Source organism: Seriola lalandi, unplaced genomic scaffold (assembly GCF_002814215.2).
Source record: "Seriola lalandi dorsalis isolate HSWRI2012SDOR001 ecotype SW California unplaced genomic scaffold, Sedor1 jcf7180002054465, whole genome shotgun sequence".
Lineage (NCBI taxonomy): Eukaryota > Metazoa > Chordata > Actinopteri > Carangiformes > Carangidae > Seriola > Seriola lalandi.
In genome coordinates, this window is record NW_019525018.1 from 353,092 (window position 1) to 378,828 (window position 25,737).

The following is a 25,737-nucleotide window of genomic DNA, read 5'->3' on the forward strand; positions in this document are numbered from 1 at the left end:
ATCTCAGAGGTGCTCAGTGGAAGGCTGTGCTCTGTATGAGTAAATATATTTCAGCAAAATGCAAAAAATTCCAACTCAATGGCCAAAAGGCATCTTCTTTGTCAGCTCAACCATTTAACTCATAGCTGGAATTCACCAGTATGTCAAAAAGCATTTTTACCATTTCAAGGTTAAAAAAAAAAAAAGCCCATACTGTAGGATCTTTGTGGGTTTTGTTATAAGGCAACCTAATGTGTTCTACCTTCACCAGAAAATAGTTTTTGGAAAAAATTTATTGTGCTAGGGTGGTGGCATCAGTGTTGTGGGAAATGGCATTCTTAAAACTCAGCAAATAAAAGAAACATAACTACGGGAAGGACTTTGTACTCATGTGAATTAACCCTTTTTGGAAGGTCTGTTGTATCACATGAAATTGCAACTTGAAGCTCCTAGAAAACTGTAACATCTTGGAAAATAGTGTGTCATCAGCTGTAACCTCCTGCTGCACTTGTGGGTGTTCAGTGAACCCAGTTTTACATTTTCAGAACACATAAAAGAAGAATGAATTAACTCTTCAATCAAAGTTGAGTCAACTCTCAGCAGGGGAACTTACGTTTTTACTGTGAACAATCTTAAAATGAGCCGAAGTAAAAGTGGTACTTAATCAGTTCTCCTCTCTCAAGCGCCATGGATTACATTGAAACAGTTTCTCTTTCTTCACTAATTTGTGCTTTTATACCAGTGTTGCATGCTGGTTTGTGACTGTACAGCTCAGTGGAGTCACTGCCTGCAGATTTACACTCAGATCAAACGGTAAAACAGCGGGCGTCCTCTCTCATCTCATCAGGTGATCTGAGATCTGTTTTTGAACTGAAAACCAGCAGAATCCTCCGCCCTGAAGAGGTGTTGTTGAACTGTAGCTGACACCTATTGTGCTTTGATTCACTGTTGGAAAACCCCCTTCTGTTGACTTTCATCTAGTTAAAAGCTGTTTCGTTTGTTTTGGTGGGGGAAATAAATCAATTCAAATCAAATTATTCCTTTTGAAAACCACCTGTATTGCTCATTGTTTTCCAGGGTTGAACAATAAGTCGTGTATGCATTTCAAAATAGTTTCAAATAGTTACACTCCAAACTCCAAACTTGATCACAAGTAGGAAGTAAAGCCCTATTTGATTATGTTGTAACCTGCTCAAAGGTAACATTTGGTCAAGAACAGGTCTTATATACAGTTCAGGAAGTGGCTGAGTTTAGCATGAGAGAGTTTCCACAGTGTTCAGGCTGGTTGGCCCTGGCCCTTAAGAGACTCCTGGGGCCAAAAACAGAGAGAGTGCTGCTCACGTTCCTGAGTGTGAAGGACTCACCAGTCTGAGGTTCAACTTGATCCTGTCTTTGTTTGTATCCTCTCGACGGGGCCTTGAAGGAGCCCTGGGAAGGGAGGTTCATTAAGAGCACTGCTGTCCTTCAGCCTCGAGCCCCAGAGATGAGCCTTGGTGGGGAAGCCAACCCTCCACATACCTTAAATACCTGATTCAAGGCCATTTATTCTAGCTGTGAAGGTTGTTTTGCACAGAATGTGTAAATTGATCGCATATCAACACCATGGAGGGGAAACCATTTTTAATGTGGCTATTTTTTATTTTATATTTTTTCATTCTTGCATTTTATCATAATTTTTATGTTTAATCTTACTTTCTTTTGTATTAATTTCTTGATTGGTGTAGGTGTGAATTTCCATATTCTGCTCACAAATACATATTAGAGCTGACAGGGTAAAGGGGCTCTAGCCACAGTTAGGCCAGACTTGCACATGACTCCCCTGCAGACATACAGATTGGTGACAAACTGAAATAAAAACAACTAGAGGGACACTGAGAGCACGCACCTCCACAAGGCGTGTCAAACAACATGCACCAGACTTCAGAGAAAAAAATTAAAATTCAAAGCAGATGGTCTGGATCTGCCCCAAAATTGTATAGACTCTTCCCTCCACCAAGTTTGGTACAAATTGGTTCTGTATATTCTGCATAATCCTGATGAAAAAACAAAATGCCCTAAAAAAATTGAAATTAAAAAGGGTCGAACACTGCTATGAATAATTAAACCACTGCTCACTCCACTATCAGCTCTAAGCATCTTTCTCTAAATTCTCTGTGAGACACTTGTTTGTAAGTTTCTCCTTAATTTGTCACCGATCTGAGAACAGTATATAAACAGCAATACTTTTTTTTTTTTGGTACTCACTGTTCAACGTGTCTGCGCTGTTTACAGCAATAAACCTCGTAATATGTTCTCATCTGTTGGTTTTAGTATACCTGTGGGCGAAACTTTTCATCATGTATTAACTAACTGAGAGAGTAATAGTGACCTTGGCCTCTCCCTGCACACACTGATATGTACATACTCTGAGAGTTGGAGTGTGTGTGTGTGTGTGTGTGTGTGTGTGTGTGTGTGTGCGTGTTCGGATATGTGCACACCCTTACCTGGAAGCTATAGCTTTGTCTCGAGTGCTGTAATGAAATAAACAGTGGTGCACGTTTGTGTCTGTGTATTGGTTAAGCATTGTTGTAAATGACCGTGTAAACAAAAGTCTTGCACAATTAAGCAGCTTGTGTTGCTTCAAGCAAAGTGTGAGCTGTCATTAGGTAAACCTGAAAGGATACAGCGGTCATCTTAGATTTACAAAAAACATAATACTACAAAATAATCACAGAGAAAGGCTATGGTAAAGAAAAAAACAAACTAAAGGTTACATGTGAGCAGCTGTTAAAGGACAGCCATGTTTCTCATCAAAGCAGCAAGTTTTCAAGCTACTTGAAATCCTTTTGTATAGACTCAAGCCTAAGGGCCCACACACAGCTGCAGAGCTAATAAACCACCTTAATCATTTCACAATGTCTGGAAACTGGAGCAGCAGTTCAAAGTCATGAGCCAGCACCTTTCAGTAGACATTTTGTCTTTCATTGTAATTAAGGATCCAAAGTAACTGTGCTGCTGCCAGTGAGGCTGGTCAGAGTTTCTGAACATGCAAACTTTCATTTTTGATGTTAAATATCTCATTTTATCATTTTGTATTATCTCATCTTACTTTATATTACACAAACTTTAAAGTTTTGTAATTAATCATCAATAATTTTTTCCGGCATTATGGCAGCTTTACACCACCTCAAGAAAGTCCCTAAAAATGTATGAAAGAAGAAATGCAGAATTTAAGAGGCTGTGCCCTTGTTCTGCCTCAGTCAAGGTTATCTAACAGGTCAATCTGTGTGTGTAATGATGCTGTTAAAACCTACATCCTTACTAAAACCCTCTCCAGAGATTAATCATTAATAATAGTGATTATACAAGCAGAAACAAAATGGACCTTCATGCAAATTAATCCAAGCTCAACAGAATTTAACAACACCCAAGACAAACACCAGGTCTGAAAATAACAAAACAAATTTTAATACGTAGTTTGTGGTAATTCTGCAGGACTTGAGCTTTTGGTGCAATGAGAGTGCTGAATCTTCAGAAGGACATTTTCTAAATGATTCTTCACTCTGTGGAACAGTGGAACTCGTGGCCCAGCACAATGATTTTTTTTTGGTTGACCCTACAATGTGAAATTGTCCATGACAGGCTTAATAATTCGTGTAATAAGTCTTGTTTTACTGATCACTGAACCAGCCTTCGTACATGGCCTTGGGCTCTTCCTGCTTGGCTGAGGTCAAATATAAAACCAACCCTCACAATTCACCTGAAACTACACAATGGCTCCGTCACCTTGATGCTCAAAGTGACTGACTTACAAAAACTGCACCAATCAGCTCACTTTTTGACGATCTTTGTGGTAAAAATCTTCTTAATATACAGTAGAGACCATTCTGCCATTCTGAATGGACCTGCCAGTTGCAGGCAACAGTGTTCATGTGGCTGCAAACAGACCTGCAGTTCCTCAGTCGGCAGGAAATGGGAAGGCAACACTTGGAGCTTTCAATGAGTCTGGTTACGGCGATGGGAGCAGTGTAGCATCCTGTCGATCTGATGCTCTGACTGGCTATGAGACTCTGGACTCCCCGCCACATTATGACTTCTACGCCAACACAGAGGTATGGGGCCGCCGGAGACGCTTCAGACCATCACTGTACCAGCTGTACGCCAACCCTGAGGTGAGGATTCTCTGCTGTTTGTCAGCTGTTCAGATTACCTCAATTACAATAAGAGTAGCAGAAATTAATATTTGTTTAACAAAAAAAGTGTTTTTTTTCCCCCCTAATTTCCACTGAATATGTTTTAAATGGTCTAAAACTAATCTCATGATACATCAGTTAGATTCAGGTCATGATTTATCTCTCCAAATTCTTAAAAGAAAATTTTTTAAAAACCTAGCAAATATCATTGTTACCAAATTTGTGATTTTGAATTTTGGGCTTTTTAAATAAAATTGATCGACCTTGACTTGAATAGGATGACTCCAGACCTCCCATGTATGAGGAGACAACAGGTGAACAGATGGATGGAGGAGACAGCTCTGAGGAAGACGAGGATGAGCAAAAGGAGCCGCCGCCTGAACCTACCCGCTTCGGCTGGGTACAGGGAGTCTTGGTACGTACGGTGAGACCCCTGTGAGTTTTGTTGTTGAGTGAGTGAGTTATGTTTTTGTTGAACGAATGCTGACTAGGTTCAATCAGGTCTGATGTATTTGGTAAATTCACTCGGTAACTGTCTGTCTGTCACATAGATCCGTTGCATGTTAAATATCTGGGGGGTGATCTTGTACCTGAGGCTGCCTTGGATTACTGCTCAAGCTGGTATAGGTACGTCTAATAAAAAGATTAAATTAATTTATTCTGTGCAAGCTGGCTCATAGTCACCTTCTCTCTTTCTATTTATGTCTCCACTTCAGGTCTGACCTGGGTGATTATCCTTCTATCCTCTTTGATAACTGGGATCACTGGCCTCTCTACTTCAGCCATTGCTACCAACGGAAAAGTCAAAGGAGGTCTGTTCACCCGGTTGTTATAGACATATGTTATATAGAAGTAGTTGAAAACTGTTGTGGAACCACGTTAAACAAATGACATCTTTATCTGTTTGCTTCTCTCCCACGTACTGTGCTCACATATACACTATTTTGATACAGCTAAATTTCCAATGAAGCCTTTCTCATTCACACGTTTGAAATAGTGGCCAGTCTGTTGCAGGAGCAGTAGCCTGGCTTTAACACCAGAAGCACATTTTTCCAGATTTTGCTGTTCTGCTTTTTTAATCACTCGTAGTGCTTTATAACAACTTTTAATTTATAATTCTGAGCTTTTTATGTGTTCCTGGATAATTAAGTTAAAAGGACCATCGCCCTGTGTGCTGGCGACTCTCTTCTATGGAAAGTAGCTAAGGTTTGTCCAAAAACTCACTTGATTAGTTTCTAGGTGCTTTTTTTTAAAAAAAAGTCTAGAAAAAAATTTGTTTTGCGAGAATAAAATATAGTGACAAATGTATTAAGTTCGGCTGACCAATGGCGTAACTCGATCACTCATTCATTCAGTCAGTCAGTCAGTCACAAACATTCACGCTGTTGCAGTCCAGTCAAAAATTTGAAGAATTTGAAACATTTATGAACCTTTCTGAAACTGTTTCTGATGCTTTTTTGTTAATATTGTCAACAAAGAAATAAGAAAATAAAAATAAAAAGATTGCTATCAAGTAAAGGCCTAGATTTTTATTGTCGTTGCCTCTCGCGACTCCCTCCCCCTCTTGCCTTCAGGTGGGACCTACTTCCTGATCAGTCGTAGCCTGGGTCCAGAGCTGGGTGGATCCATCGGTCTGATCTTTGCCTTTGCCAATGCTGTAGCTGTGGCCATGCACACCGTGGGCTTTGCTGAGACTGTTACAGACCTCATGCGAGTGAGTATGATGCTGTTTGTTACTTTCTTTGGACCACTTTTTTTTTTACATGATAACACCTTAGTGTCATAGTATGCTTCTCTATTCTCTCCCATCCCTCCTGAAATTTATCTGAAATTCCTTCTTCAGGAAAATGGAGCTGTCATGGTGGACCGCACCAATGACATTCGCATCATCGGCGTCATCACTGTCACATGTCTTCTAGGCATCTCGATGGCTGGCATGGCATGGGAATCCAAGGTTAGCTCAACCAAACATATGAGACCATAGTAAACTCTCTTGGTGGTTAATAAATAAGAAGGAACTCCAGCTGTGTGGGTGAGTGAATAGCCCTGTAATGGGCGGCTATTGGTTTGTGTCAGTTAGTTCCTAACGCCAACAGAGGTAATAGATTAGCTACCTTGTAAAGCCTGAGGGTCCTCATTATGGGCTACAACTTGAAGTGCAACTACATGAGCAGCACCACCCACAACATACTTATACTATAGCCTGAACTCTATGTGCAGAGGCTACTCATTTCTCCCAATCATGGGTTGTCTTTGTTAGTTAACTGCTTGGAAGCTACACTAAAATTCTCCTTACAGCACCTGCCATGCTAATGAATTACAGAGAGACAGACACTTTATTGTGTTTGTTTTAACCATGCTAGCTAGCGTGTTCTAACTCGTTCTTGCATGTGAATGTCTGCATCCATATATTTACCGTATATATTCTGCCTTCCACAGGCGCAGATTCTGTTCTTCCTGGTCATCATGGTGTCATTTGCCAGTTACTTTGTTGGAACGATCATTCCTGCTTCACCGCAGAAACAAGCCAAAGGTTTCTTTAGCTACAAAGGTGACTATTGAGTATCATGCCAGAGATTATTGAATACCCCCTCGTTTCATAAGCTATTGTGCGTGTGGTAGTTCTTACACAAATCAAGGATCATCAATCTTCTTAACAAATGATTGAAATAAACGATTTTGATATGACGATGAGCTCTCCAGTTAACTGACTATTTCACCTTCTACAGCGGATATCTTTGCTGCCAATTTTGTTCCCAACTGGCGGGGGGCAGAGGGAAGCTTCTTTGGCATGTTCTCCATTTTTTTCCCCTCAGCCACGGGCATCCTGGCAGGGGCTAACATCTCTGGAGATCTGAAGGTATGTCAGTTTGTTGCTCTCTCTCTCTATATATATATATACTATGTATGTGTGGGAATTTATTAGTCAGTTTAAAGCTTCTGTGTTGATGTCTTATGTCCTCTCCTTCCCAGAATCCAACAGTGGCCATCCCTCGAGGAACACTGATGGCTATATTCTGGACCACTATGTCCTACCTCCTCGTCACTGCTACCATTGGTACTGTATGACCATGCCACCTAGCATAACTGTATTCAGACTGCCTTCCACCCATACAGTGAGCTGCTCTTCAGTGGCTACCTCTGCGTACATTTTTCATAATACACGGTCTCTTACAGTTCACAATTTATCATCTTAAGCCCATAATAACTTAACTATAATATTCCCATATCTTTCTGCAGACTTTGAATATATGTGGTACAGTTTAGTATCTTACAGTCAGCTTTAAATACTGTAACACTTCTAGCATTTCATTTCTAACATCACTTATTATTCATGTAGTAACTTATGTACATGCTTGTGTCCTTGCATGTTTCCTCCCAGGATCCTGTGTGGTACGGGATGCGTCTGGCATGTTAAATGACACCATGTCTTCCTCCACATCCAGCGAGGATTGTGTTGGTTTAGCTTGTCAACACGGATGGGACTTCAGCAATTGTATCAAGAATAGCACATGCACCTACGGCATCAGTAACTACTATCAGGTCAACACACACACACACACACACACACACACACACATACACGCTATATTGTGTTAATAAATTATTTACATATTTATTCATATATTTCAGTGAAACCTTGTCCGTCTCCCTGTGCCTGTCTTAAAATAGGCTTTTCTTATTTTCGCTGCTGTGAATAAGAAATTTTTATATATTTTTTTTTCTGGTAGTGTCTGTGCAAGGACAAACTCTACCCTCTCATTGGCGTCTTTGGCAAAGGTTACGGCAAAAATGATGAACCGCTCAGAGGCTACCTGTTGACGTACATCATCGCAGCCTGCTTCATTCTCATTGGTGAGACCATTAATACTTTCCAAAATTAGGTTTTTGACTTTATACTTTGACTTTTTACTCTTTGGATTATACCTTTAAAAACTAATGGGAATCTTTGTTCTCTTAAATTCTCTCTCTTCTGCCTTCTGTCTTTCCACCAGCTGAGTTGAACACCATCGCTCCCATCATCTCCAACTTCTTTTTGGCCTCCTACTCTCTCATCAACTTCAGCTGCTTCCACGCCTCGATCACCAACTCGCCAGGTAGAAAGCTCCAAGAAGACGTATGGACAGATAGATGGATAAACATGAATGCAATAAGAATCAATGAAAACAGTTCCCGGTAGAGGTGCGTGTGTGTTTGTGTGTGTGTAGGTTGGCGTCCGTCCTTCAGGTTCTACAGTAAGTGGCTGTCGTTGCTGGGTGCCGTGTGTTGTGTGGTGATCATGTTCCTGCTGAACTGGTGGGCGGCCCTCATTGCCTTTGGCATTGTCATCTTCCTTTTGGGATATTCGCTCTACAAGAAGCCCGGTAAACTCACACCCACTCACACGAGTTTCACACAACAAAGAGCATCCTTTTAACTCTGCTGCTCTGCTCTGTGTTCAGCTGTGAACTGGGGCTCGTCGGTGCAGGCGGGCTCCTACAACATCGCTCTGAACCAGTGCGTAGGCCTCAACCATGTGGAGGACCACGTCAAGAACTACAGGTTGGCGAGGACGTTTACTTTACAGTGTATTTACTGATCAATCCAGATTACATCTAGGGCATTAAGGATTCACAAATCTACTTCAGTTAACGTATCCTCAGATACCTTAAACCTGTCAGCAGAAGTTGTTGACTAAACTACCTACCATCTTTCTGATGACGCTCTTCTTTCAGACCGCAGTGTTTGGTGCTGACAGGTCCTCCCAGCAGTCGTCCAGCTCTGGTGGATCTGGTCAACTGTTTCACCAAGAGTCTCAGTCTCATGATGTGTGGCAACGTGGTTGCTGTGAGTACAGCTCAACATTACTATCACATCTCTCAGTGTTTCCTGGATAATCTTATATATATATATTTTTTAAATATTAATATTTCTGGTTCCAGCTGTGAGAACAAGTAAAGCATTTCTTATGTGACTGTATTTCAGGCTGATTCCTCCCCAGCAGCCGTGGACAAAACAAGCAGTGACAGGCATGTTAGCTGGTTGAACCAGCGGAGGGTCAAGTCATTCTACAGAGGAGTGGTGGCTACAGAGCTACGATCAGGAGTTAACATGCTGCTACAGGTGAGAATTACACCTCGTCTATTCTATTCCAATGAACTGCCTCGATCAACTGAACCTTATCTGTCGCACAAAGCTTCGGATTGAACCCAAGCTTTTCAGTCTGAATGTCTCATCTTATATTAAATCCTCTGCTCCTGATCTGAAGCTGTTGCATCAATGACTTCAAGTTCAAGTAATTAGACTGATAAAACCAGCGGTAACACGGGCAGTTGGTCACCAGCTATGTGAGATCAGTTATCCAGGATTACTCATGTGATGCTGAGTGAATCCAGAAGTTGACCGCTCCTCTTCTCGTGCTTCTGTCCGTCCAACAGGGGGCGGGTTTGGGTCGTATCAAGCCGAATGTTCTGCTGACGGGTTTCAAGAAAGACTGGCGCAGTGACACAGCTCAGGCTGCACATGACTATATAGGAATACTGCAGTGAGTACAGTGGGAATGAATACTTCATATTGTGTGTGTATACTTTTGAACTATTAATTTGAACACTTATAGTCATGTTTTTTTCAATAAAGCTGTTCATGTCCAAATTTAAGCCTTAAAAACCATGACAACATGAAACTTGATCATAGAAAACGCCACCCCAGCCAGCACAGTGTGTGTGTGTGTGTGTGTGTGTGTGTGTTCATGTACCTGTATATTCACGTATATGTGTGTTTCAGTGATGCATTCGACCTACACTATGGTGTGTGCGTGTTGAGAATGAGGGAGGGACTGGATGCCTCTCGTCCATCTCAATCACACGGTGAGGGCCTTAATTCACACTAGAACATCGCGCAGTGAGAGTAAAATAATTCACTAAACTCTTGACAGCCACTGCAGCTCCAATATCTGTCAGTTTGTTCGGAGTTATCATGGTGGGAAGTGCAGTCCACATTCATTCATCATCGTCAAAATGATTGACTTCAAGTAAATCCATGTACACAGCAAATTCTTCTTTTATTTCAGTCAATCCCAGCTTTGATGGAGGACAAGAGAGTATAAATACCATCTCTGCCCCTTCCCGCATTCAAACAAGCACTACGTGTATGTATATACATTATCATATCATTAGGATTCATTTGTTTTACATATAATGGCAACTTTAACTTTGAATATTGAAACTAGGCTACAGTTTGATGCCATTAAATGTTCTCTGTGTATACAAAATTGTTTGCAGCTTCTATCTCCATTGATCCAGAGTCTCAGCCCAGCACAGTGTTTCAGAAAAAACAAGGGAAGAAGACCATCGACATATACTGGCTGTCTGATGATGGAGGTCTGATTATCTCTCCATCCATCTATCACCTCCGTCTTGTCTTCTGTCAAGAATAATATCATAGGTTTCCTCATGTGTGTGTGCTCGCTCCACCAGGCCTGACGCTGCTGCTGCCCTACCTGCTGACTCGCAGGAAGCGCTGGGCCAGGTGTAAGGTCCGAGTGTTTGTGGGCGGAGAAACAGACAAGAAAGAGGAGCAGAAGGAGGAGTAAGCGCTTGGATTACTTCTCAATAATTCATTTTTCTACAGTGTTTTTACACATTTGCTGGAGAACTGAGATACCCAGTAAAAGGAATGCAGTTATTAGTAATTGATGTTATCAACTTTTCTTTTGCTTTTCTTGCTATGACGAGTCAAGTTCTTATCTTTTTTCAGGGTATTGGCGCTCATCAAGAAGTTCCGTCTTGGTTTCCATGAAGTTGAAGTGCTTCCAGACATCTACCAAAAACCTCAGCCTGGGAAGTAAGGCTGCCAAAGCTTGTATAGGGGAAGGTTGGCTTAATAGAGGCCATGCACACGGCCATGTGCTTTGATTTGATGATAAACAAAACTAGATGGCACTTGGAGTCCTCCTGCGATGCTGACTAATCCTCTAAGTCACTGTTAGACCCAAAGACTTCTACTATAACTACAGATGATCTCATAAAGCCTCATAAATGTTGCCTTGACATTTTTAAATCCATGCTTCCATGTTTGTCTCGCCAGTGTTCATCAGTTTGAGAACATGGTGAGTTGCTTCAGGCTGGACACAAACCCCAAGCAGGACTCTGATTCTGGGCCACCAAGACAGCAGGAGGAGCCCTGGATGATCACTGACCAGGATTTAGAGAGGAACAAGGCTAAGGTCTGACACACACACACACACACACAAACACACACACACACACACTCATGAGTTACCAGAATTACACACATTTTGATAGACCACATACAGAAATCATTAATCAGAAACTTCTTTTTTCTCTTTTTAATGGAACCTCTGTGGAATCCAGTCTCTCCGTCAGATCCGTCTCAACGAGGTTCTGCAGGACTACTCCAGAGAAGCTGCTCTGATTGTTGTGTGAGTACAGTAATTCTTCTTTATAGGTCACAGGAGTCCTACTTTATTATTAGATAGTCAATGCACAGTAAAAGGAGAGGCCAACAAATCCACTCTGTGTGAATGGCTCTGGTCATTTTTTAAGTACAATCAAATACAAGTACAATCACTTAATTAAAAGTCATCACCTGTGGAGGTTTTGAACTCATTCTTAGCTCAGTGCAAACTGTGCACCTCATTAAATCTCCTTTGCTATCTCCTGGCAGCACCATGCCAGTGGGGAGGAGAGGAGTGTGTCCCAGTACTCTCTTCCTGGCGTGGCTGGACATCTTGTCATGTGACCTGAGACCCCCAGTGCTACTGGTCAGAGGAAACCAGGAAAACGTTCTTACCTTCTACTGCCAATGAAATGTCTCCATGAGTGTAACGCACATATAATGAAGCAAATTATTATCCTGACATTTTCATCTTGGCAATGCCTTGATTACTATTAATGATTATCTAATCGTGTAATTAAAACATTGAAACATGAATCCTAATATTATGCTGTTGCCCTTTAATTAAGAATGTTGATAACATACAAGTACTGGAAAAGGGAATCACTCTTGGAAACACATACTGAATAAATAAAATGAAGCAATTACTGATTGTAAAGACAATAATTTATAAAAAGTTATTAGTAATATCGTCCAATTATGTGCACATAAAATATTTTGTGTCCTTCATTACATTTATTGCACAAATTAGGACAAAATTACTTTAGTTCAATATGATTGTTGTTATTATATGTTTAAAATAAAGAATGGCAAGACAGTGTGTGTGTGTGTGTGTGTGTGTGTGTGTGTGTGTGTGTGTGTGTGTGTGTGTGTGTGTGTGTGAGCCACTCCACCTGTCTCAGTTCTCCCATTAATCAATAATCTGTGTGCTGATTCTGAACAGTGCCACTTATTTAATTCTGCCAGTTGGTAAAGACGATCTCTTTGTATATAGTTGTTGAACAATAATTTAAAATACAGAATAAACATGTGGTTGATTCTATTTGTTGTATCTTTTATACATCTTCATAGTGTGAAAGAGCACCTGGCGTACTAAAGCGTCCTTGAGACCCTGAATTTTTATCAGCACCACAGGTGTTCTCTTGTAAAGACCTTGTCCTTTAAATGCACAATCCATGATTATAATATCGTGCTCCATCCTCAAAACATCTGGTGCAGAAAAATAACAGGCTAAAATTATACATATTAAAGTCATTATAGAAGTTATTGGGGATTTTATTCAAATGAACATGTAAATTTAATGAAAATATAATTTTCCACACGTGTTCTAGGATTAGACTTATCTTGAACAAACAACTATGAACAATTCTACATAAAAAAAATCAGTACATCAATACATTCTCAACAACAAAATAAAAATAACTTGAGAAACTATAATGAAATGAACTCACTGAATACACTCAGGAACAAAGGTGAAATAATAGAGGAAAGCAGCTGATCTGAAGGGCAAACTGAATGATCTCAGGACACAGAACAAAGAACATTCAAGGAACCTGTGTGAGCTGCCCAGTTAGCACACCTGTTCTCCTGCTGCTCTTCGGTCCAGCAGTAATGAGACCCCACCCATAACCTGACATTTTCCATTATACAACGTGAGCAACTGCAGAAAAATTTTACTTCATGCACAGACCCATAAGTTTTAAAGTTAGAAATCCGTTGAGTCATCATCCAAATCATCCACATCCCAGTTTACACCTCATGTAACATGACTGATGCAACTTTAGTGATAAAACAAATTTCTGTTCTCAGAAGAAGACAAGAGCTCTCACTCTGTTACCATTTTCAGGAACAGCAAACGTCAAACATTGAAGACAATTTACAGGTGCTAAGAGTGACAGTTGAAACATATAAATGATTGCTGACACATATTGATTATGAGGACTGTGATGTTGCTATGGAGAAAGCTTTTGTAACATGTACAGCGCTTAAGGAAAACAATATTCGTGCAGGTCGTGTTCGTAAATGCTAAAACTTTCTCACCAGCTCTCTTGAATTCGTGTGCTGGTTAAGCTGCAGAACAAATATGGTGGCACCTGAGTGAGAGCTCTTATTAAATAACGATCTTCGGAATTAATAATTGAAAATTGCGCATGCGCACGGGGCAACGATTTCCCCGAGCCTCCACGTCTGAGCACGAGCTTACATAACCAATCAGGAGCGGCCACCGTGTGTTTGGAAACAACATTCCTCCTCACAAAAGTCCCGTATGACGGCTCGCAGTCAATGAGAAAAACACATTCAGAGTCAGCTGAGTCGCACAAGTTTCTCTTTAGACGAGACAAATTTGCGTCGCTTTTCTTCGTCTCTGTTGACAAACTGCATCTTGAGCACTCTTGTTATTTAAACCATTGTAGTTGTAGCGAGGTATAGGGGTTCGTAACGTATCGCGCGCGAGAGAAAGAGTGAAAAAATGGAAGATTCTCAACAAAAGACGATTACTCTTTTCATAAAAACGCCCAACCAGGCTCAGGAGGATCAAGTCGTCGAAGGCATCCATCTGAACTGGACCGTAAATGAGCTGAAAACGCATTTGTCGACTGTCTACCCCACCAAACCGGTGAGTTTTCATGAGACGGATAAGTTAGCCGGCTAATGTCAGCGGAACTAGTTAGTTCGCGTGACGGGCAGTTGAGAGGCAAGGAGCCAGCTAACTGAGTCAAGCAGGCTGCTGCTAGTTAACAGCTGTCAGCCACTGTGCTTACACAAAAACCCAAACAAGTGTGAGGGGTTTTTTTGAGGGGGTTCCGTGGGTCCCATGTAGGAGTATCAAAGGATAAGCTGTATTGTTAATGGATTTATTACATACAACATCCTTCTCTCAAAACCGAAACTACTTAGAGGAAATGGTGGAGAACACTGGATTGGAGCCATCCAATCAGTATCTATGTGTCTTTGGCAGTTAAATAGTTTGTTATAGTCTGTATAAAGATCCTGTGAGGCTTTGACAACCACAGCATGTGGCAGGCGGCACAGTGCAGCTGTTTGATAACGTTTGAAAAGAAGTTGAATGGCAGAGTGAGCTGCACCCATTCTCATCAGAGAGTTGGCCAAGTACCTAAAATCATAAGCACATGTGGCTGCCAAGTTTCATCCTCCATGAGAGACTGCAGCCTTGAAAGAATCGTGTCCATGCAGGCTGCAGGTGAAATGACAGGGGACAGATGTTCAGAGGAGGATCTATGCTTCAGTGCAACAGGGGATATGCAAATGGAAAGTGCACAAACTTAGGTGGGGCCAGGCAGTAGACTGTCAGGACATGTGTCAAGCCAGGTGTTGGAGTAGAGTTAATGATTACTGATCAAGTGCAATGCCAATTTAGCCATGTGCTTGTGCTGAGGCAAGGCTCAGTCACCAGTATTGATTAATTTATGGCTCATCTGTAGTGCAGGGAATGTTAAAACAGAATACATGAAGACACAATTTACTCAAAAGAGGGTTTTAAATGTTAATGCTATATAAAAAGTTTATATTTTTCTGACTTAGTCTTCCTTTAATATTGTTTTGATTGCTACAAGCATAACTTTAGAAGCTACTGTTATGTAAACAGAAGCGTAATATACACCCAAGAAGGACTCTACTGTTCTCTCTTTTGTAAATAACATAAATTATTTTTTAAATGCATTTTTTGTATTCAAAACCTTCCTGAAAACAGATTTACTTTCTGAATTTCTTCCACATAAATACACTTGCCCAGCACAAATTAGGTCTGAATTTTACACTCAGCAGCTAAGTCAACACAATTATCACTGGCACTGTGGAAAATTCCTCCTGGTTGTTTCACACCCAGAAACATCACCCAAGTCATACAGCAGTTCAGATAAGTGTGAAGTTCCTTTATCCCAAAGGTTTAACCTAACAGAACCCTAATAGTCTCTCTTTTCTTCAGGCTGTGAGTGACCAGAGACTGATCTATGCTGGTAAACTGCTGCCTGACCATCTACACATTAAGGATATCCTCAGACAGGTATGTGTACATTATCATAGAACTTCATGTCAGTAAGCGTCTAACATATACTAACTGCAAAACCTTAAACCGTTGAGCATCACACGTTGAGATATTATATACTACGTACACCTAAACACAGTCAGTCTAATAAATCAGGATAGACTTAGTATTGGAAACACTTCTCAGTATAATGCAATTTAGTTCAACAGCACAGTATTATTACAGCCTCTTGAATGACCATAAATTAACTGAATATCTCTCTAAAACAGTTTAAATGAAAACTACTCTTTGTGAAAGTAGGATTTACTACAGAGCAGTTGCATTAGACTGCATTCGTTTGAGCTAGGTGTACCTAATAAATTGGCAATTGAGTGTATATGCCTTTTTATGCTGCTGTCATATTGGCGACAAACTGGCTAGAGAGAGTCTCACCAACCTTTGTCTCATGATAAATGGCCACAAAGGATTTCTATGGCCTGTGAAAGGGTTGTTGTGCTGTACAGCATATTTCACGTGTAGTTTTTGTGTGCGAATCCCAGTAGAGGTTCATATTGCTGCAGATGAGATAGTACCAGCTGTAAGACAACTCCAGCACTGGAAAACATCCATCGTCCATAAAGAGGTTGAACCACACAACTTGAGGTCTTTGGCTCTGTCCAGAGGGCTGTGGCATATAGTTTGTAAAGAAGTCAACATCTTTTGAAAGATTACTGTTCTCATACTGTGTGGCATAGACTCAGAGTAACCAGAACCAAACAGTTTGATCTGATCCTGTTCTGTTTTCTGCTATATTGTGGATTGAAAATAATATAAAGAGGGGTTTATGGAGCTGTGTGGAAATCACATTGAGAGAAACTACCAAAAACATTTGGGTGTCAGCTTGATCTGGGATTTGTTGTCATTGGGAGAGTTAAGGACAAACGCTTCCTCTTTTCGCCTCGGCTCTCCTCTCTTATCCATATCAGGCTCATGTTCACTGTCAGTTCCAAAAACGTCTTTGTTTTGTTGATTTTGGTGCCTGTTTGGTGACTGTTTCATCAGTGTACTTTTCTAATAAGGCATTTGTTTCCTCTCAGACGGACTCCACTCCAACACTGCATCTGGTGTGTGCTTTTAGGAGTCCACCCCAAGGACCACTGGGAGCTCGACCCAAGGTAAAAAGTGATTACATTTAGACAAATTCAACTTTCCTGACAACCTAGGCAGTGTTTTCATAAAGGACATTTTCCTGAAATCGTCTCGGGAGAATTTGGTGAATAGATGAGACATTGTGGATTTTTCCATATACTTGAACTTAGTTTTTCATGTTGGTCAGAGTTTGTGTTTTAAGTAAGTTTTCTCTCTGAAGAGGTAGGAGGTCATAAGAGATGTCTTTTTTTGCAGTCAGATAACATTTTACAGTGAAATCACACTGCCAGTTCCCTTTTACCAAATTTAATGGTCAGAATAAGTTTTGGTTTGAAAGATTAGACTATTTTAAAATCATTTAGAGCAGCTTTCCTTTGGAACTTTGACCAATAATAATCATCAAGTGTCCCAAATGAAACCTGAGTGTTTTGTGAAACTCCTCTTGGTTATATTTTTAAATTGTGAGACCATTTAAGCAAAACAGTTTAGTTTCAGGGTTGTGTTTATTTCCATCTGAAATAGTAGATTAGCATACTGGGTTTATTTTTCACATTAACCTTCCTTATGTCCAGTTTATTAACGAGTCCTTAAAAGAAAAAGTACAAGTTTAATTTATTAAGACCTTGTTTGTTCAGTATGCAATGTTAAAGGGTTAGGGTTTATTTTAGTCAGAAATAAAGAGGTTTTGACTCTTCATCAAAAGCCAATCGACAAATTGTCAAAGACATTTTTAGGAAAAACAAAATCTTTGATGCGTGAGACAAACATCAGCTCCATGGGAGTGCAGAGAAGTTCAAGGCAGCAGGTTTAGTCTGGAGACTCACAGGTGTCCTCCTTCACCTCCTCCGTCATTAGCATTCCACCCTGGAGTGGAAATGTTTCACTTCAGCTGTCATCCTGCAGAACTCGGCTCTAGTTTTGAGATCAAAAGTACAGCTAAAGATAACTCCTTTTCAGTTTCACAACACTTTCAAGTGTCCTGCTCTACTTAAACTAATGCTGCAAAACCTCCAAGTTGTTGTACATCCTAAGCTGAAAAACAGATCTCTGAAGATTATACAGAGGTTTTGTTGTTGTATTGACTGACAGACACTGCCTAGGTTTTAAACAATTTCAAACTCGTCTTAACCTTTTACAGACCAGAGAAACAGAACCAAGGCCCATGGCAGCATCTGTTGCTTCACCCAGTCCCAGCAGCTCACTCCAAAATCCCAGCACACCAGAGCTGCGGCAGAGGAAACGGACCTCTTCAGCTGCAGCTGCTGCTCCAGCGCACATGCACACCCCAGCCTCTCCACCATGGACTAATGCGTGGCCTGCTGCTGCTGCTGCAATGTAAGCCTTTAAGGAAGAACTTATGCATCTGTTTAAGTGTATTTACAGCTTCAGTAACTCTTTCAGCAGTTTGACTGTGTTCAGGATATGTTTTGATAACAATTGAAAGAAATCACCTGCCAAACAGAAACGGGTGCACCAAGTTAAATTTTACAAACTTAAATTGTAACATGAAATCACCAAATCTGAAGATCTGAAATCTGATCTTGGTGATTTCATGCAACCTCCACACAACATAACAAAATGTAACATCTTCACATCAGATATCTGTCAAATCTAATGCATTAGATATCTGACAGTTTAACAAGCACCTCACCGAGTTTCTCAGTCAGTCACTGCAAACTCAAGTGAACGTGACTGAGATCAACCTTTCAAAGCCTGAAAGAGCAAGTCAAGAATGATGCACACTCAAGAGGCCTAGAATTCACTGTGACCTAGAATCATGTCCATTGTTTTGTATCAGTGTGTAACAATATGCTTCTAATGGAAGAAGCAACATACTTTTTTATAATTGTCAATAATTGGTGACCTCTCACTGTGCATGTATACAAGTGCATCAGTAGGGTGAAAGAGAACATGTCAAACCATTTTTGAAATGCATCCTTCATTGTCACGTGGAAAGATGTCTCAACTAAAAAGAAATTTAAATGCCCTCATCAAACATGTAAAATGAAAAATGGTTTTCTTGTTCCTGTGTTCAGAGTTTTTTAGATTGCTTGTACTTCATAGTTTAATTCGACAGAGGTTGTAGTGTCGAACAAATATTAATGGTCTCTCTGTGATCTTGTCACTGCAGGCCTGGAGAACCACAGATGACTCAACCAGCCTTTCCCACCTACTCCCTGTACAGCCCTCAACAGCTGCTGTGGCTCCAGCATGTCTACGCTAGACAATATTATATGCAATAGTGAGTTTTCATGTATACACTTTTAATCACTGCAAGGTGAAAGGTGCTTCCTTTCACCTTGCAGTCTCTAATTGTGTTCTGATGTGGACATAAATGACTCTGTCGCACCAGTTTCTAATGATGTTCGTAATGATGTTCCGACAGCCACGCAGCTTTGGCAGCAGCAGGCACCATCCCCTCTGCACCGGCTTCAGTCACTGGCCAGTATGCTCCTGTTCCCGCCCACCAAGTACCTGTGCCAGCCCCCTTAGCCAATCAGAACCCCATCAACAACCTACCAGCAAATCAGAACCCAGCGCAGGACGGCGCTTTCATCAACCCGGGAGAGGCCAACCAGAACATGCGGATGAACGCACAGGGCGGGGCTGTAATGGAAGACGAGGAGGACATAGAGCGCGACTGGCTGGACTGGTTGTACTCCGGCGCCAGGTTCTGCGTTCTGCTCATGATCGTGTACTTCAACTCCAACCTGAGTCGCTTCCTGCTGGTGATGAGCACCCTCCTCCTCATGTACCTGTAAGTCTAACCCGTTAACATTCTTTCCAACTCCAACTACCAAACTTGGCTGGACAGCTTCACTGCAATCTTGTTAGTTCAGTGACTTAATTAAGAGCACTCCACTGTAGGGCGCTCAACCTTACTGACCTTGATCAGCTGCTTGTGCTGGCATCCAGGGACTCTCTCGACAACAAGGAAATTCACCACATTAATCATTTAAAGCAATGCAAGAGTCTAAAAGGAGGCAGGGTTGTTTAAGTCCACTGTTTCTGTGTGATTTTTTACAGCAGTACATGATACATGATTCTCCTGATTTGGATATGTAATTAGGAAATGACTAGAAAGAGTATTGGGGCACACTCATTTGCATTTAACTTTGTTCTTTTGTGTCTCTTGATAAACAAAATAGCTGCTGAGTGACTGTGTGTACATACAACCAAGCCTTCAGGACTTGTACCCTTGAATCCTGTTGTACCACAGAACAAACACCTAGTAGAAGTTGATGTATATGAAATAAGAGCCCGCACAATTTGCTGACGCAGGGATAAGTGAAAAAGAAAGCTCTGAAAAAAAAAAACTACAAAAAAACAAATCCAAAACACATGGGTTTATGAGTTTCTCATGCTTGGAAAGCCAAGAAAAGGCAAAGCACAGTTTGAACTGAGGCTCAACTTTATTTACTTCCTCATTTGATTATTGGTGACTGAAAATTGTTTTTTTATGCTGTTAAGAAGTCACTCCATACTGTCTATTTTCTTTACTGGTGAATAAAAGTTGGGCTGTCTTGTTAAGGTCTCAGTGATATCAGTAGAGTCACTTAATATTATCTGTGTGGAATAACTGAGAAGTTGGTACTGTATTAGTACATACAGGATGTAGTTTTTATCTCTCTTGTTGATCAGTCATCATCGCTTGATTGTTTGACTTTGCATCTACTACAGGAAGATGTGGTTACTCACTTCCTTTAACTCTAGTTTCTTTTCCTCATCAAAGTATTTTCTGTTTGTTTAAACAGGAGTTGACTCGGACTTTGATAAACTTTCTAGGGAAGCTAGTGAATATCTGGGAATTTTACATACCACAAATTTTTAATCAGGCCCCACAAATGCAGTTACGAGGTATTGCAAACTGATTTTTGAGTTTGCCAGGACTAAGATGAACTGATGCTTTTCTGATTTTAAAAAATCAGTCGATATACAACAGAATTTTTATTAGAAATTTGTCACTCACTCCTGCTATACAGTTATTTACAGCCACTGAACTTTATGACTGTTAAATATTTATAATAATGTAAATATAGTAATACATTTTCCAACCTTTTTAGAAATGTATTATGTATCAATATCTAACGTTGTTCACATGGAGAGCTCACAGTCTGAAAATTGTCACCCTAAATTTAAATTTCTGTTAAAATATAAAACATTGAAGACAAGACACATTTTTGACTGACAATGACAATGACTTTTTTGTTTTTTTTATTTAAAAACAACAAAAAATCACTTTTTTAAAAGTAGTTTGCCTTGTGGTCCAACAGAGGGCGCTCTTGAGCTGAGAAACATCCCATGTTGCCCTCTCTGCTTTCCATGTCCTAGTCATACATAACCCTTCATGTCGACACATACATAAACGCACGTACAGTGGAATTCAAGTGAATAGGAAACATTTTGCATTTCATGGATTAAAGAGCTTTAGAAGTTAACTTTATCAGCTTCTTTGTTAAGGAAAAGCAAAGAAGAAGGAACTGCTGAAAGTGAGAGAAATGCTATCATTTCACTGAAGAGAAAATGCACTGCTTCTGCAATTTGTAAAACAAATAAACCAAAATTGAAGCCAGATAAAAGAGATATTGTGTTTGCGTTTGAAGGATGGTGCTGTATTTAACTGAGGATTACTCACCAGCAGCAGTTGTAAGGTTAACACTTAGAGACATTAGCTTTCTCTTTTCAGTCACTCATTCTTTCATTCATCATTTTCACAATATCTCTCTCTCTTCCCTCTCCTTCCTTGACCGCTCGCCCTGTCAGGAATGTAAACAGTAGAGTAGCTGTCATTATTTTAACACATTTAACACACAGCTGTTGAATGCCGACTGGCTTTCGTGCTAAAATGTATGAAGATATGCTGAGTTTTCTGATCTACCTGATTTCTCCTTATTGGTGTGTAGTTAAGGGTTTTGGACACGCTTATCTTTTAAATAAGCAACTGCCTCAAAAGGCTTTAAAAGGCTGGTCTTTAGTATAAATAAACATATTTCCTTTTTCTTTTTTTCAACTAAAACTTTGTTGCCTGTCTGCCTGTAGTTGATAGTGGTAGAAGAGGAAGTGACAGGAAATGTGGGGGGAGAGGCAACAAAGGTCCCCGGGCTGGGAGTCAGACCATGGACATTATAGTTATTGAGTATGTGTTTAAACCATTACGCCACCAGAGCATCTCGTGATCTTCTTTCCTCTCCTGTTTGTCCCGTCCACAGACACACTGCCGGTTGGTTTCCCTTCAGAAGGCAGCAGGTTGAAAGACCCAACCAACCTCAGCCCCCGGAGGTCCAGCACAACCAGCAGAATGAGAACAGGATCCCAAACCCCAATCCAGTAAGAAACCATCTCCCAAATTATTACCCCTTGTCCACTTCCTCATCCTCACATCTCAGTGGCAAAAGGCCTCTGCTTTGTTTGTGTCCGGTCCATAACCTGCATGTAGTCATAGATGTTCCCTTTAAATCTACCAGAATACCACTATGGAATCTAATCTATTTAAAGTAGGATAAATAAACTACTATAGGTTGATCTGTGATTGAAATAGCGCACTTTTGCTGAAATTGATCATTTTTATGATAACATCGTGCCCTGTGTCTTCAGGCTGACGAGTTTGCTGACGGACAGAGGGAGGAACCTGCTGCTGCTGCTGCAGAAGATGGACCTGATGCACAAGGACCAATGACAGCAGTCTTAGTTCCTCCTCACAGGGTGTCAGTCATGTGGACGGCCTGGGTTTTCTTCAAAACTTTCTTCTCCTCCCTCATACCTGAGGCTCCTCAGGGTGTGGCCAACTGACCATCTACAACAGGTGACTGATAGAGACAGTTTATTTTTCAGTGGGGAACAATAATCTCTGAAGATATTGTTTGAAACGTGGGAAGATGTACAGAGCTGTCAACTCAAGAAGAAAGAAAAACAAGGGCATTGTGTGAAAATCAACAACGACAGGGACTTCCCGACAGAATCTCTCCTGTGTGATAGCGCTTAAAGTTAAACACCAGCAAAATAAAACAGTGCCAAACCCTCGAATTGCCAAAAAATGTGGTGTGGAAACAAAGGGACACAACTGACTAGAAACATCAGACTTCATGTAAATGATAACAAATTGTTCAGTGGGATCCCAGCTCTCCATCTACATCTACATCTACATCTACTGTCTACTGGCAGTTTTTTTTTTTTGCTTTGTCACAAGGCCTTGTAAGACAAGTTCAGATACCTGCATTGAGCAGTAGGTGGCAGCTGAGAGTAAAGAAATAAACCTCTCATCTGACACTGTTGGACCTTTGCGCCTAAACTGTTCTTCCTGTGGGGAGGTTTATGTTTATCGGCCTCCTGATTACTTAGGATTTGAAATCAGCTTTTCAGAGTTCTGACTTTATAGGCACAGATTTATTTTTTCAATATGAACTGTCAATGCATAGAGCCTGTATTTGATTACAGCTAATGTTTTTCACTTTCAAAGATTGTTTCTGCCTATGGAAGCAAAGAAAGGTTGAAGGGATTTAAGCTGAATTTATAGGATTCAAGTACTTGACTTTGAAAACAATCTCCTGTATGTAAGTTTATATGTTTTAAATAACTGGTTTTGTAATTTCCCATAGGAAGTTTCAGGATCGACACTTACGGTTAAATTCAGAAAACAAAATAAAACAACATATAAAACAAAAGTTCAAATGTGAACATCCATCCTACCAAGGATAATCAATCAAGCCTGAATGGGATCAATCAGATCTCCTGTCCAATCAGCTTACATTCTGTCACATGATCCAAGGAAGACTTCTTCAGATAAGCAACTGGGAACTGGTTGTAAAATGTAAATAATTACAGAAATACAGAGAGAAATTCAACACACTTAAATTCAGACAGATGGTAATCAAAGTAACATTGTAATGCTATAGATTAATTTTCAGCATTAAGTGCTGATTATTATTTTTTTTAATTATTTGGCCTTTCTTTACTTCCTTACGGTCACTGTACTGAATATTGAACAACCTCAACGTTCACAGAAGCTGATCGTGATCAGAGCTTAAACTCAAAACACAAACACAAAATCCCTCTCACATACAAAAAAGGTCAATTGAAAACATTTGCATCATGATTCACAGAATTTAAAAACCAGTTGTCACACATCATCACATCACATTTCTTTAACAGTCCTGTTTTGGGTTGATTTTCCTCAGATTGTTTCACATGATGGTGATTTTGACCAAATACAAATTGGACTGTTTTTTTTTTTCCTTATGCCAAATCATTGAGTATATTTTCTGTAAAGCAGTGATGTTGGTACAGTTTAAAAAAAAAAAAAAAAAAAGTCTTGTAAATATGTGTACACAAAGCACTTTACAACATGTATTTTATGCAAGCTTCTTTACTTATAGAAGGGTTATGATTTGTTATTCTTCACTTGAAGATTGCTAATATAAATATATATATGTAAGGTCTATAGGGCTCAGAGTTTTTTCTGAGTTGGGACAAAGTTAAAATTACAGGTCAAGTTTCAAAACCCACTCAGACAAAACAGGTGAAAGGTAAAGATCAGTGCTATTTAAATTACAGTAAATATCACTTTGACTTATTTATAATGTCACAAACTAACTGTAGAGTATATGAAATTATTATTTTGCTATCATGGGTGTTTACTCAGTTTAGCTTCCAAATTATAAACTAAATTTGCTATAATGAAACTACTCCATATCATTTCTACTGTACTTGTTGTGTGTAAGCATTTTTATCTTATGGTGTTGATTGTTAATGCAGGTACGGGTCATTTTCTTCAAGTCTTCAACATTATGATGTAATGCTGTTGTGAGACTTGAATCCCAGTCTGTTTGTTTAGTTTTTATTTACTGATTATAATTGGGGGTTGTTTTTTTTTTCTCTATAACAAGGAATAATTGAGGTTGACTACCTTCTTTGCAGTGTCACTATAAAAGGGGTCGTAGTAAACCTTTAAGTAACAGGGGAAATGTAACTCACTTCTTCCTGTAATTCATTAGCACCTGCTGTAAAGTTAGCACTCTGATTCCCTTTGGGGAACGACTGTAGTTTGTGGCATTAGTCACCGTGTATAATTGGGAATTTTAATGTTAAGACTTTTTTTTTTTTGGCTGTGTGAGAATTGCTTATTGATGGATGCTGCAGAGTGAATTGTGTGTTGAGGACTTTCAATAATGGATGCAATAAATGTTCTTAACTTTAATGGCGCCTTATTATTTATAGTGTTTCTTTGTTCCAGATGTGGTTTTATCAGGACAGTGTTTCTACAGATTTCAGTACAAAGAGCACAACTAGAGTTTGTTGACCCCATGTTTAAATGCAGGGACTCTCTGAAGGTCAAATCACCATAGGAAACACATGTACTAACATTGTACCCTTGAGGACACTCAATGGCACTGGCCTCACTATAAATACATACAAAGTTTGCTGCTTACAGTACATCCACAGGCTGATGCAGGACTCTCCCGTTTACCTGTTTGTCTTCTCAACAGCTTCTACCTGACACAGTACTGATGCCTTACACTGTGTAATCACCTTGTAAAGTCATGGCCAATGTTAGCAACATTAGTATGCATTTGGAGTTGGAGTTGTGTTTATTTGATTAGCTTTAAATTATAGTTTTATTTTTTTCAGCCACACAATTACATGACTGGTAATGAAGTAAATAATGAAACAGTTTGAGGAGCCTAATCACTTCAGACAGGATTATGTGAAATCTGATAAGAACAGCAAAGAACCGTGACCTTTTTTCTAACAACCAGCTTGCTGAATTTCCTTTTTCTTTTTTTTCTTTTTTTTCACTTCCCCAGAGGTGACTTTGTAACTGATCAAATGTATTAATGGTGTTGTGTTGCACCTTTTAGCTCTAGTTCCTCCTCCTCCCTCATGCTCTGGACCGAATCTAGGCACCTGAAGCCAAGGTTTTGGGTTGTAACTTTTCATTTTGGACAGTTTATATTTCATCCTTTGGGGTTGTTTGGTTCGTTTGGCCAAAGCTCTTCCTGAAGTTACACTCAAGCTTCTTTATCTATCAGGCCCAACCAAACTCACCAGGTGGGAGGTTTG

At 40.1% G+C, this 25,737-nt stretch overlaps 2 protein-coding genes across 2 annotated transcripts; both read left to right on the forward strand.

Annotated features, from left to right (window-relative positions):
* Nucleotides 1-3,757: 3,757 nt before the first annotated feature.
* On the forward strand, nt 3,758-12,089 carry slc12a3 (solute carrier family 12 member 3). The gene is given in 25 exon segments (XM_023411397.2): nt 3,758-4,130; nt 4,429-4,566; nt 4,703-4,778; nt 4,868-4,963; nt 5,726-5,865; nt 5,995-6,105; nt 6,591-6,702; nt 6,881-7,011; nt 7,125-7,209; nt 7,534-7,746; nt 7,785-8,006; nt 8,147-8,248; nt 8,360-8,515; nt 8,594-8,693; nt 8,867-8,978; nt 9,117-9,254; nt 9,569-9,675; nt 9,915-9,997; nt 10,201-10,278; nt 10,412-10,510; nt 10,607-10,718; nt 10,887-10,973; nt 11,217-11,355; nt 11,504-11,571; nt 11,817-12,089. Coding segments are annotated over 25 exon segments (3,120 nt in total). The 5' UTR covers nt 3,758-3,857; the 3' UTR covers nt 11,959-12,089.
* Nucleotides 12,090-13,782: 1,693 nt separating this feature from the next.
* Nucleotides 13,783-24,874, forward strand: herpud1 (homocysteine-inducible, endoplasmic reticulum stress-inducible, ubiquitin-like domain member 1). The gene is made up of 8 exons (XM_023411436.2): nt 13,783-14,163; nt 15,493-15,570; nt 16,629-16,706; nt 17,819-18,015; nt 18,812-18,922; nt 19,067-19,438; nt 21,891-22,008; nt 22,276-24,874. Exons 1-8 carry the CDS (start codon nt 14,017-14,019, stop codon nt 22,468-22,470), a joined length of 1,296 nt encoding a protein of 431 aa, XP_023267204.1. The 5' UTR covers nt 13,783-14,016; the 3' UTR covers nt 22,471-24,874.
* Nucleotides 24,875-25,737: the final 863 nt, after the last annotated feature.

Excerpts from the sequence above, each read along its gene's own strand:
- herpud1 (XM_023411436.2), top strand. The coding sequence starts at position 14,017 with ATGGAAGATTCTCAACAAAAGACGATTACTCTTTTCATAAAAACGCCC. Across the intron at positions 15,571-16,628 it reads TTAAGGATATCCTCAGACAG|ACGGACTCCACTCCAACACT; the intron begins GTATGTGTACAT and ends GTTTCCTCTCAG. Across the intron at positions 19,439-21,890 it reads ACCCTCCTCCTCATGTACCT|ACACACTGCCGGTTGGTTTC; the intron begins GTAAGTCTAACC and ends TCCCGTCCACAG.